This window comes from Stylophora pistillata, chromosome 11, assembly GCF_964205215.1.
Source record: "Stylophora pistillata chromosome 11, jaStyPist1.2, whole genome shotgun sequence".
Taxonomy (NCBI): Eukaryota; Metazoa; Cnidaria; class Anthozoa; order Scleractinia; family Pocilloporidae; genus Stylophora; species Stylophora pistillata.
Window position 1 is genome coordinate 25,918,693 of NC_142529.1, and position 13,096 is coordinate 25,931,788.

Here is a 13,096-nt window from a genome sequence, read left to right on the forward strand (position 1 = left end):
ACGGGCCACGCAGGTATGTCGAGCAACTGGTTCTCGCAACTTTCTGTGCGTGCCAAAATCTAATCTCATCTTCGCTTGAAAAAAAAGAAAAGCTGAGCGTGCAAACTTTTGCTTATTAGATGTGGGTAGATGATCCTGTTCTACTAAGCTGACATTTGCAATAAAGTAAACCCGCCCTTTCCATTCAAAATTTCTTGGTCTTTGGTTTTGTTTTTCCCACTGAAAACAGCATCGGATCGATTTCCAATGATCAAAGGTATTTAACTTGGTCTTAAACAATCGACCTAAGAGGTGAAATGACAATGACCAAGGGACAAGAAGAGAATCCGTGGCCTTCCTGGCTCAAGAATTTCAACACTCTAGGCAGCAGTTGAAAGATTAAACTCTTTCCAAAGCCCATCGGTAACTGCTTGAAAACATCTCTCCTTCCCGCGATGTTCTCGTTAATAAGTTTTTGTTCAGATTTTAATTAGCTAACCGGAAACACAGCTTAGCTTTCTCTTAGCACTTGCTGGAGGTCGTGCACGAACTCGACGTTCTCTGCAACCTTGGCCGTATTGTCTTTACTACTAAGATTAGATTTTGGCGCGCACAGAAAACAGAAAGCTACGTAGGCGAATGCGCCAGTTGCTCGACATACCTGCGTGGCCCGTGGGACGAAATAACTTCATGGGATTGGCAAAGTTTCAGTCACAGCAAATTATGCAAAAAATCTAGAAAGATTTAAGCTTAAATCTCCTTTAACGTTTAAAGCGACATATCAATGACTGCAATCATCGTGTTTTATACAAACCTCGCAAACTTTAAAACACGTTCTCTAGTGATACCTGCGAAAGTATTCAGTATAATTTCCGGTAAGATTTTCGCGGACAATCTGATCGACTTCTCTTACATTGTGTGCTGAGACTGAAACTTTTCACCTCAAGCAAATCTCCGTCGCAAGGTCCAGACAAACATAGCGAACAACTGAGCTACTAGTATATGTCCGTGTTAAAACACACGAAAGGACTCTAAAGCACACTTCACTCTGATTGGGCAGAAAAACACAAAGATTTTCTGGCACCAATCAGATGGCAGAACGAGTGCGACCGTTTGGAACTAGTCTTGTAAGACAATGTCCCCAGGGGCTCTTCGTGCCCTAACTTGAAATCGACTCAGCCCCTGGGTCTCCGAGGATGGAAGGTCAGTTGCTCGCCATGTTTGTTTGGGCCATGCGACGAAGCTTCGCTCGAGGTGAAAAGTTTCAGTCTCAGCAAACAATGTAAGAGAAATCGATCAGGTATTGACCGCGAAAATCTTACCGGAAATTATGTTGAATACTTCGCAGGTATCACAAGGGAACGTGTTCAAAAGTTTGCGAGGTTCGTATAAAGCGTAATGGTTGCAGGCGTTAAATATGTTGCTTTAAACATTAGACGAGATGTAAGCCTAAATCTCTCTAGATTTCTCGTAGAATTTGTTTGGACTGAAACTTTGCCAATCCCGCGAAGTTATTTCGTCGCACGGGCCACGCAGGTATGTCGAGCAACTGGCTCTAGATCTCGCGCTTACGTAGCTTTTTGTGCGCGCCAAAATCTAATCTTCTCACTTTGTAGAGTCTTTCACAATATGGCCAATGTTGCAGACAACGTTAATTTCGTGGACGACCTCCAGCAAGCGCGTAAAGAAAGCTTAGCTGTGTTTCCGGTTAGCGAATTAAAATCGGAAGAAAAACTTATTATCGAGAACATTGTGGGAAGGAGAGATGTTTTCGGACAGTTACCGACGGGGTTTGGAAAGAGGTTAATCTTTCAACTGCTGCCTAGAGTGTTTAAATTCTTGAGCTCTAAAGGCTACGGATTCTCTTCAAGTCCCTTGGTCATTGTCATTTCACCTCATTTGTCGATTGTTGAAGACCAAGTTAAATACCTCAGATTATTGGGAATTGATGCTGCTTTCACTGGGGAAAATAAAACCAAAGACCAAGAAATATTGGATGGAAAGGGCGGGGTTGCTTTATTGTATGGAAGCCCAGAGTCTTTGATTGGAGATGAAAAGTTCATGGCAATGTTTTGGAAATCGTTTTATCAAAAGAATACTGTTGCTGTAGTTTGTGATGAAGTTCATACTGCTGTTCATTGGTAAGTATATTAACCCCGAGTTAAACAGACAACGCATATTAAATAGTTTAGGCCATTCTAATGAACAGATTAAAATGTTTGAAGCTGAAGATTTGCACAGAAGTGAAAAACTACAAAACTTATTTGTGTTGGTAGAGAGGTAGTCTGTGACAAGTATGCAAACAAATGTTACTGACACATGCTTTTTTTAAAATCTACCTTCTCTGAAAAAAAAAAATCTGACTGAAATCAACAACATTTTGAATGGAAAGAGTATTTGGTGTGTGTGAAGCAGTTAGGCTGATTTACATAACTATATTGTGGTAAATTCTACAGGCAAGAAACACAGGCTAAGCCATCTCCATTTCCTGACCCTGCTGCCAACCTTTTCCTTGTCAGGGGTGAAAATACCAATAAAAAGAAAGATCCTTTTCATAAGTGGTGTGGCCTTGTTGGAGAAATAAGGTCTCTTCTGCCACAAGAAGTTCCACTATTGGCCCTGACTGCAACTGCTACAACAGCCACCTGAAAGAAAATCATGGAGCTCTTTAGTTTCAGACAAGGTATTCAAATCATTGTCAGCCCAAATAGGAAGAATGTGAAATTGATTGTTAAAAAGGTAACAAGTGACATTGTTCGTAACTTTTCTTGGTTGGCTCAGGAGGTTAGCACAAAAGGGGTTGAATGTCCAAGAACTTTGATTTATGTCAGAAATTATCAGACTTGTGGAGAACTTTTTAACTTTTTCATTAACACCCTACAAGATAAAGCCTACTGGCCCACAAGTTCCCTGAAAAAATCAGCAAATAGGATGATTGCAATGTATCCCAGTGGAACAACATTAAAAATCCAGCAGCATGTCATATCATCTTTGAAATAACCACATGGCAGTGTTCGAATCATTATTGCAACCAGTGCTCTTGGTATGGGAGTGGATATGAAAGGTTTGCACTGGGTTATTAATTACAGTCCTCCAAACACTATTGAAGCATATGTGCAGACATTTGGTAGGGTAGGTAGGGATGGGGCAAATTCTGAGGCATTACTTCTCTTTCATGGTCATCAACTTTGACTTTGTGAACCAGAGATGCTAGATTTTGTTAAGTGTACAACTTGTCGAAGGGAAAACATTCTTACTTTTTATGATGACATTGGTGAAAACAGGGAAGTGATTCCAAAACACTTATGTTGTGACATTTGTGAAAATGACTGTCAGTGTGGAGAGACAGAATGTCAAGGGAACACAGAAAGCATGACTTCCCTCATGTCCAAGGTAACAGAACCAACATCAAACCTACATGTATGAGATGTAACAGAAGGTGAGAAAGAAGAACTTAGGAGCCTGCTCAAGGAATGTCAGGAAGAAATGAGACAGGAATTTCAACAGTCAAATCTGCACTGCCTGTATTCTAGTGTTGACCAACTCACTTGTTTCTCAGACAGTCTTTTAAATGAAACAATTGATGATTGTGATAAACTTAATTCTGTGGAAAGTATTTTAGAGGCACTTTATGTATGGAATGCTGACCATGCCATCAAGATTTTTGTTTGTCTCAAAAGAGTATTTGACGATCTACAATAATTATTACCAGATAAGTAGGATTTTACTTTAAGATACAGGAAAGTTTACACATGTAATTTTAGTTACTGTAGGATTATTTGTTAAAAACATTCCCAAACAAAGATAGTTACTTTAAAACATGTATTAGTCTCTCAGGAGTTTCAGAACATTCTTGTATGATGCAAGTTGTTGTTTTCTAGGCATCACATGCATATGCTTCAAAAGCATATGCATGTAATGCCTTTTCTAACTTGACGACTCCTAAAGGAGCCATTGGTATAAAGTTGAGTAAGGTTGCCCATAGATTTGGTCTTTAAATTGCAGCAGTGGGAGCTGGGCATGTTGCACATCATTTAAATGTATCTCCTGAACCATTTCCAGCAACTGCCTCCAGCTCCCTTACTGAGTTTCCTTAGTAGTGCTGGGCACCAGGTCAAGGTCCATTTCAAAGGTAGTTCAATCCTGGTATGGATTGACCCAGGTTTTCTTATGTTTGTTTATCTAGATACTAAGATCCTTAAAATCTAGAGCTGAAATTGGGTCTTTGGGAAGTGTTCCTATTCCCTGGTGTGTTCCTATTCCCTGGAATTTCCTTCAAAGCATTCACTTGTTGCAAAGTTGTAACAACCTCAAAAAATGTCTTCATCTTTTCTCCTCTTGTGTTTAGAAGACTGCTTCTGCAAATCAATTTCACAATCAAAATTACAAATAGTTTCTATGATTAGAGTTGATGCCCTGCTATAGATTTGGGCAGAACTGAAATTTAAGTTGGCTCCATGTGCATACATAAGCTCTTTTGTTTCCTTGATATTGTGTTCCATCACTTGATCCATTGCTAGATTTCTCCCTATACCACCTTTCAGGTTAATGGTGCGATTCCATCTAAGGGAATGAGCAGCTCTGGGTGTCAGAAGTGCATTGAGCTGGGCATGCAGACATATGGCAGCCAAGGCATATTTTGTCTTCCCACACACTTTAAACATCAGCATCAGGAACTTCCAAATGTACTCTTGTTCTACCATCTTCTTTTACTGAATCCTGGAAGTCTCTCAGAAAAGTCCTGTCTTAAGAATGTTGTGGGAGTAGTTGAATATGCCATCCTCCTTTGCTGGATTTGGTGGGCTCCTGTCTAGACTTTGCTCTTGAATTCTGATTCCATGAACATTGAATTCATGGTTATCACGCCTCTTTTCATGGATATATACTTTCTCGCAGTCATGTTGGATACCTGCATTTGTACCTTGGCTGACACTGGTTATCTTGACTCTGTAATGCATCTTCTAACAGCAATTCTTCTGGCTGGACATGTAGAAGTACAAACTTGTCTACCATTTCTCCTACTTTCTCAAACAGGAAAGAGCCCTCTGGACCTGGGGCATTTTTGGAAGGAGTTCCATCTGTAGTTGTCATTCCAAAATACTCAATGGTGGCATAAACCACATACCCATCTAGAACTGTACTAAAGAATGACTCACATCCATGATAAGATTTGTTCACCTTCTCATCAACATCTTTTCTGTCCAGTTTACATTTAAGGTGAAACAATGTGCATGGGTCTCCTGCACTATGTGACTTGTACATATAATCAAAAATCATCTAAAAATGACAAAAAAGTTAATTACATTCTAGAATTACATGTTTTGTTACTTATGACCAGAATTATTTCAGAATCTGTACAGCATGATAAACAAACAGCACCAAGTCTATAGGTTGGGTGGCAGAAATTTGATTTGCAGCAGCAAAATAATATTTGACTGTTTACAGCTGGCTAGTTCAGAAGTGAATAGCAAGTACTATTGACTTAGCAGCTGATGAGACAAAATCTCATGTCAAGAGTTTTATTTCTGACTATTTTTCAGTATAGACAAATACACCTCTTTTTTTGGTATATTTGTGGTACATACTAAACAATTTACTGGATATTTACTGAGCCACTTCATGGCCTGGTGACTATTCACCTCCAGTTTGGTTGTTATTGTAATATGTTCCCTAATAGTAGCTCTTGCAGAAAGTAATATCTCTGCAAGTTTTTCACCAGGATTTAATAATAAAGCTGGAAAAGGTTACTGCAATAAAAACCAACCTGGAGCACATTCATTTCACAATGAAAGTCCTCATGCTTCAAGATAAGTCCTTCAAGCCTTTCAAAAGGGGTGTCTGAGTCAGAAACTGCTGCAGTGGCACTAATACCATGTTCAACTGTTAAATGGTCACCACCAAATGCGACTTTGTGGAGGATCTTGTAGTGGTTATCTGTATTGGTCTCTTTGGTCTTTGGCACGTATTCCACGTTGCAGTGCTGTAAGATTTCAAGCATTTCATGGCTTTTGTTTTCATTCTTCTCAAGGAGGCCAAGGTGCATCTGTTGAATAATAAAAAAACTGCTTGGTAAATAAATTTAAACAGTGTATAGCAATACCAGAAAGCAATAATGAGAAATGATACGAGAACTATTTGATTGTTTCATAGTTAAAATGCAACTTTTAATATGTATTTTAACATCAAGAACATTGAAAGTCTTAAATTATTACTCCTAAACAGTGAGTGATAGAATCATGTAATGCAGTAACTCCCTTTAATCGTTGTTGATCAACAATGGACTTCTGGCAGTTTTGTTCATTTCATTTATGGATGAACTTGTTTGTAACTAATATTCTTATGACTTACTACGTGAGTTTCTTTTCTCATCTCCTTGCTGAATTGGTGAGGGATATGACCTTGAACAAGTCTTGAAAACTGTTTAAAGTAGTTGCAGTGTTTAACCAGAATACGCAACACCAAAATAATGTAGTCTGCACGTAGATTTGAATGTTCCTCGAGTGAGGGAAGGAAGCTTTAATTAGGTAAATCCAGGACAGGTCTTATTGGCAAGTACTATCATCCAAATCCCAGCAGCTAACTCTGTTCTTGTAACAGAGCACATTAAACCAATGGATAGACTCAGTGCCCATGTGTGAAGAATAGATGGATGGCGTTCTCTGCCAGTCAAGGTTGTCTCCATTTAATCCATAATCAATGTGAACATCACTGCCGCTGTCTGAAGTTATCTCCAGGTTTTCCATCATGACTGTTTCCCCTTCTTCTGCCTCAGATAGTGATATTTCTGATGAATTCACTGCAGCTATCAGTGTACTCTGGTACTGATGAAGCACTGCTAGGATCAACTAATATAATAACAAAAAAAAAACTTCCAATAAGAAAGTTGTAATGTATTCTAGATGTGACATGCTTTTCAGAGATTGTAGATAAAGTACAAGTTAGCCTGAGAAAATATATTGTGGAAGTAGATAGCAACAAGTAAGTTCAGTAAAGGTGACATGCAATGGTGTATCAATGAGAGAGCAGAATTTCCCTATTTGTGTCATAGTTAGTTTAACTGGGAAGGGGCATCTAATTTTTAATATGTCATGTTCAAGTCTCATCTGCATCAGTGACATTGTTTGAAGTAATGTTATGATGTGTGTCTGAGAACATCATTAACATTTTTTTTCTACTCACCACTGAAATAAACTTGATCTTGAGGGCCATTCATGGTCACTCTCTGTTCATAAGGAATAGTTAAATGAGTCTGAGAAACAGCTGAACCCTGCATGGAGGACATATACCATTACCTTTTACACTCATTTTATTTTCAACTGATTTTGCCTAATTCACAAATAATTATAGGGTTAAGAGTCAAAAGAAATGGATGTTAAACCTTGGTTGAAACTTCTAACCTGAAAACATTGTTTGTTGATGAATAACATGGACCACAAAGTAAATGCCCCATGACACTTGAAAGAACTAGATCTTGCAAAATGGTCCCAAAGAGACAGTGACTAAATCACACACAGTTGTTAATTTATTAACAAAAAAAAACCAACAACAACAACTTAAGTATGTGCACCTGCTGTTGATCGCTAAATAAGGACGTTGTGCAGAGAAAAGGAATTTTTGGCACTATGAGCATTACTCATAATTTTTTTGCCATAAAATTCTTAATTGTTCAAGCATGATTATGAACTCTTCAACTTTTTTGAGTTTATTCAAGCAATTTAAATACAAGGGACTATTTTGCAAAACCTTGATTCAGAAATGTTTTCTCTATTAATTTTAATTAAAATACTGGTAAGAATAATTCATGTACATAGCAATCAAATAGTATTATTTATTAAAAAGGTATTTATTTATAATCTAGTTAAAACTGCACCTGTTGTTAATTTTGAGATGAAACTGAGGACTCTGAGGTTGGTTTGTTTCTTGCCATTTCTATGGAAACTTTCCATGACTTGACTTTCTTCTGGTAGTATTGTGCAGCCTCTTTGATCTTTCTATCAGTGCTCTTCCTACTCACGCACATGCCTAGCTTCTGAAGTTGACTGAAACCCTAAATGATTGGAAATGAGTCCAAATTGTGTGCCTGATTGATTTCCAGGCGGTGACAAAGGCATGCCATTCTTTTTGGAGTCTGCCACCTCGCAGTGACACTGGTGAGATGCTGACTAGCTGAAATGCTCTGACTAGCTGACTAGCAATGACTAGCTGAGATGCTCTCCATCGATGAATGAGATAATTTTGAACCTACACTTAAGCCATATTTTAAACTTAGCAAGATTTTAAGTTCCAGCATGTGATAATCATCCTTCACATTGCTAGGATAAGAATAATTTATTGTAAACAAAACAATTTTGCTTTCAAATTTAACAATGGCAATCATGCAATGAGGAAAGTATGGAATAAATGTCCTCAAACAAACCCTTTTTCTTGTACGACCAAGGAAGAGAGAAAGACCAACAAGATGATGAACAGTAGACATTTGCGCATTTCTTGCCTTCAATAGCATTGCACCAGCAGATCCGATTATAGGCTTATGTGATTGCATTCTCTTCTGGGAATACTGGGATGACACTGCAATTGCCCTTATAACCTTGTATAGAATAGGCGCCTCCCTTTTCCACTCTTTCATTAGATTAGACCATTTAAGTTTCTTCAGATCTTCTAGAGAATTACATTTTAATACTGACTTTTTACCCCTAGTAATTTTCTTGCATTCCTTGTCCAACTCCAAGCAAGAGCAGTTGATCAGTGCCTTGCACAACTGTTTGGATTTAAAAGCTGCTGAAGCAAAAGCTGATGTGGTCTTAGCCTTGCAAAGAGCAATTCCCAAGCTTTGCAAATTTGTTGGCAGTTCCTTTGAAATGTCTTTTTGGGGGTAATGAACAATAATCTGAATGTGAAAGACAGGTAAGGTTATTAAATACATTATTTAAGGCAACATTCAAAAAGGAAATTAACCATAAATCTTATTGGAACTGTACATGGCTGTAGGCAGGGCTGGTATTAGGTTTTTATCAAGTTTTCAGGGCTGCATTTTGATGTTGGGGCATGTCTACATTTGTATTAGCTATTTCTCTCATTTTCTATTGAAAACACAGATTATTGTATAGTAGTGGCAACTGTTTTATATCTGGCTATTTATTGAGGTACTATAATGACACACTTTGTAAAATGTCAGCTTAGTACAGGGTCATCTACCCACATCTAATAAACAAAAGTTTCCATGCTTAGCTTTTCTTTTTGTTCAACATAGGTTGTATCGCATCTGTGCATACCTCGACAAATGTTCCTTTAGTAGAAACTTGGAAACAGCAACAATTTGATTTTCTTGTTTGGGTACTCTGCTCATGGGAAATTTTTACCGATGCCTCTTTGTTGGTATCTGACACTACCAAGGATGGTGGCTTAGGCCTTATTGGCAAATTTTCGAATGGGATTCGAAAGCCCTACTTTTTGTTGAATTTGGAGGCCGTTTGCTCGTCCTCTTGACTCGATCTTAGTGGAGAGAGGGGATGTGTCCTCTTCAGAGATGCTTCGGCAGGGATGACAGCTGAAGACTTATGCTTATAATTCCGTTTCCATGAAGTTTCAATTCTATAGTGACAAGTGTCGCAAACTGCACGAGGAAGACCATCGTCTGGTAGAACCTTTTGACTAAAAACTTCCTCAAATATTTTCAAAAACTCGCCATTAAGATTTCTTTTTCTCTTAATGTTGATGAAAACGAAAGAGCATACTCGACAACGGTCTGAAACATTTTCACTCGAATTATTCATTATCGTAAATAACCCTGAACCTTACCTAACCAACTAGCCAAAGGAGATATTTTGGCGCGCACAGAAAGCTACGTAAGCGTGAGAGCCAGTTGCTCGACATACCTGCATGGCCCGTGCGACGAAATAACTTTGCGGGATTGGCAAAGTTTCAGTCCAAACAAATTCTACGAGAAATCTAGAGAGATTTAGGCTTACCTCTCGTCTAATGTTTAATGCAACATATTACGCCTGCAACCATTACGCTTTATACGAACCTCGCAAACTTTTAAGCACGTTCCCTTGTGATACCTGCGAAATATTCAGCATAATTTCCGGTAAGATTTTCGCGGTCAATACCTGGTCGATTTCTCTTACATTGTTTGCTGAGACTGAAACTTTTCACCTCGAGCGAAGCTTCGTCGCATGGCCCAAACAATCATGGCGAGCAACTGACCTACATGAATTTTTCCGTGTTAAGACACACGAAAGGACTCTGAAGCATACTTCACTCTGATTGGGCAGAAAAACACAAAGATTTTCTGGCACCAATCAGATGGCAGAACGACTGCGACTGTTTGGAACTAGTCTGGTAAGACAATGTCCCCAGGGGCTCTTCATGCCCTAACTTGAAATCAACTCAGCCCCTGGATCTCCGAGGATGATGCCGACCCTACTTAAAGGAGGATTAGTCAGGTATCCCACAATTCCACGCTTCAAACTATATTATCAATTCGCTCTAGTCACGTAATCCCTCAGTCGAGATGGAGGTAGTTGAGATCAACAGTGAAGTGCTCTCGCGTTCGTCACTAATTTATATGTCAACTGCTTGGATTTGGATAGTCAGACTTACATCAAACTTTCCAATTTGGCTTGTTGTCCGAGACTTCCAGCTTCTCAATGTGATATTCTTTCAATTTACCCAAACAGCTAGAGGATGAAAGCAAAGATCGAAGACGTTTAGTGTTTATAATCTTCGACTTCGATTGCGTCGAAAATCGGTCTCTTGCCGCTTCGGATATTCGACCATATGACGAATATGAAGGAGAAAACAACATCCCAGAAATGCCCTGGCTAGACTTAAGTCTCAAATTGTAATTGCAGTTGCTACCCGACGAAAGGAAAAATCGCCGTGAAAAGCCAGTCTTCTGAAGAAGTGGCAAGCGACTCGAGTTACCAAAAGAAATAAAGAAAACTTTCCATCACAAGATACTAACCTTAATTCAGGAGCAAACCTTTACACAGATGTACTAAAAGGGGCATTTAATATAGGTAGCAAAGGCTATTGATCGATCAAAAAGCGGGCCGGGTGATACACCAGTCGAGGAAAGACGTCAAAATTTTGGCGCCAATTTAAGCAATTTTCAACGGCCACATATTCCTACAAAATTTGGGGACTTAAGGGGACCTTCGCTAATATTGAAAAGTGCCATTATTCAGGCACCACCAGGCGGAATAATATGCTTAAGTACCAACCAATAATAGCACAACAGGCAAATGTCGATCAAGCGTTAAAGTAAAGCGCATAAACAAAGCCACTCAGTCGTGCATACCACTCATAATGTAGGCGTTTTTTTTTTTCCATTTAGAGAAGAGCAAGTTCAAGTACTAAAGTCAACTTAACTGTTACAAGAATATATAAAACCGTCCAAATCCCCTTCCGTGCTCCTGAATAAGGACAAACAGCCGTTTAAAATTTAGTCAACTTTCCAGCGCGTGCACTCGAACTCGATGCAATGTGACACCTCATCGACAATAACGCGTAAGGGCTAATGGGATACCCGACTAATCCTCCTTTGGTCTACTTCACCCTATGTTATCTAATGCTGACCGGATTTATTGACCTCTCACCTTGATCTGAAGGTCTCATTTTCTCACTGCCGGTTCAGATTAGTTTCTTCTACACTTCCCATCGCTTCAGCGGTGTTTTCGCTACAAGATATCTTCTCCAAAACCATTTTCGGCACAGGCAAGGATCGCGCGCGTGTCCGAAATTGTCCGAGGGTGAACCGTGAACTTTCAAATGAACGTTGTGTAACTTATATTCAAGGGTACCTCACCAAACTTGGTGAATAATTGGTTTGATATTTCAACATTCTACACACCAAATTTGGAGGAAATCGGAAGTAACGCAATATTATTTCGAGCCGGCGGAAGTCATAGGTGTAATTACATCTATGAAATGCAGGGGCTGCCGGGATAGGGTCACTAAAGGGAAAGGTGCTCCTCTCATGGGAAGGGATTGGTTGTCCGAGATTAAGTTGAACTGGCACCGCATTAATGCTGTTCGACAAGCTAACTAACCAAAACCCAAGTTAGAAGACATAGTTCAACAGTACCCCAAGTTGTTTGATGGTAAATTAGGTACCATTACTGGATCCACAGCGGAGCTCAAAATGAAAGAGAATGCTACACCTCAGTATTTCAAGTCTCGTCCAGTGCCTTTATGCTAAAAGTGAGCCTGGTACCATGTCACAGAAGATTTGTTCATTCTTATTAAGCTATCGCACTACACCGCACTCGGCAACAAGATGTACGCTCGCTGAATTGCCGATGAATCGAAGACTACGGACACGCCTAGATCTTTTACGTCCAGATCTCCGAAAGAAGGTATCTAAACCCTCCAAGTTACAGCCTACTGCGCCCAAGAGACAACTTGGTGTAGGAGATCCAGTCTTGGTGCAAGACTGCAGGAAGAGCCAAGATCCTTGGGTCAAGGGAGTGGCAGTTGCAAAGTTAGGACCTGTGACTTATCGTGTACAGGTGAAGGAGTTATTTTGGAAACGATACATCGATCAGTTAACAGACCTCTCAGGAACGAAGATTCAACCCCATAGACAGGAACAACTTGAGGACTGGGAAGTAAATGTGCCTCAGTCTTTTGCAGCATACTCGCCAACTAGAATGCCAGTCACCACAGCAGGACACTTTCCTTCGCATAGTGAACACCCAACCACAGTCAACCACGTGTCACGGAGGCGGAACCAGCTCCAGAACAACTAAGGGATCTAGAAAATCAAAAAACATCCGTTTCGTGCAAGAAGTCTGATCGACGTAACCAGACTGTTTGTCCAAAGAGACGCCACCCAGTTCGTGACAGAAGACCGCCTAAGAGCCTAATTGAACAAGTTCCTTTGGGAACTGTGGACTGTTTAAAGGAACTCTGACATTTCCTTATTTAGTGTTCGTTGATACTTTTTTTTTCCTAAGGAAGTGAGGAATGTTATGACGTAATGCTAAGCACGTGACTCTCCTCGTGCGTGTAGTGTTTACTTTGTACCTTCGTTACTTCCCGCCATTAAACTAGTTGAGTTGGTACTTCTATAGTCTATTTTTCTATTCAAACACAACAAGAAGCACGCTTGTCT

General features: G+C 39.6%; 1 protein-coding gene and 2 pseudogenes across 2 annotated transcripts; 1 reads left to right on the forward strand and 2 right to left on the reverse strand.

Moving 5' to 3' along the window:
- Positions 1-1,196: 1,196 nt before the first annotated feature.
- On the forward strand, positions 1,197-2,628 carry LOC148720850 (putative ATP-dependent DNA helicase Q1). The gene is made up of 3 exons (XM_088737685.1): positions 1,197-1,233; positions 1,895-2,120; positions 2,436-2,628. The coding sequence occupies exons 1-3, from the start codon at positions 1,197-1,199 to the stop codon at positions 2,626-2,628; spliced, it is 456 nt and encodes a 151-aa protein (XP_088593811.1).
- Positions 2,629-3,786: 1,158 nt separating this feature from the next.
- Positions 3,787-8,986, reverse strand: LOC148720851 (uncharacterized; annotated as a pseudogene). The gene is made up of 4 exons (XR_015992980.1): positions 7,159-8,986; positions 6,328-6,824; positions 5,744-6,022; positions 3,787-5,256 (listed from the first exon to the last, which is right to left on the reverse strand). The product of XR_015992980.1 is annotated as an uncharacterized LOC148720851 (transcript).
- A 178-nt stretch (positions 8,987-9,164) lies between these two features.
- On the reverse strand, positions 9,165-10,161 carry LOC148720852 (uncharacterized; annotated as a pseudogene).
- Positions 10,162-13,096: the final 2,935 nt, after the last annotated feature.

What these genes read in the sequence shown, in the direction of transcription:
- LOC148720850 (XM_088737685.1), top strand. Translation starts at nt 1,197, where the DNA reads ATGTTTGTTTGGGCCATGCGACGAAGCTTCGCTCGAG. An exon ending in GCGACGAAGCTTCGCTCGAG is followed by an intron (nt 1,234 to 1,894) that starts GTGAAAAGTTTC and finishes CGATTGTTGAAG; the next exon opens with ACCAAGTTAAATACCTCAGA. An exon ending in GTTCATACTGCTGTTCATTG is followed by an intron (nt 2,121 to 2,435) that starts GTAAGTATATTA and finishes TAAATTCTACAG; the next exon opens with GCAAGAAACACAGGCTAAGC.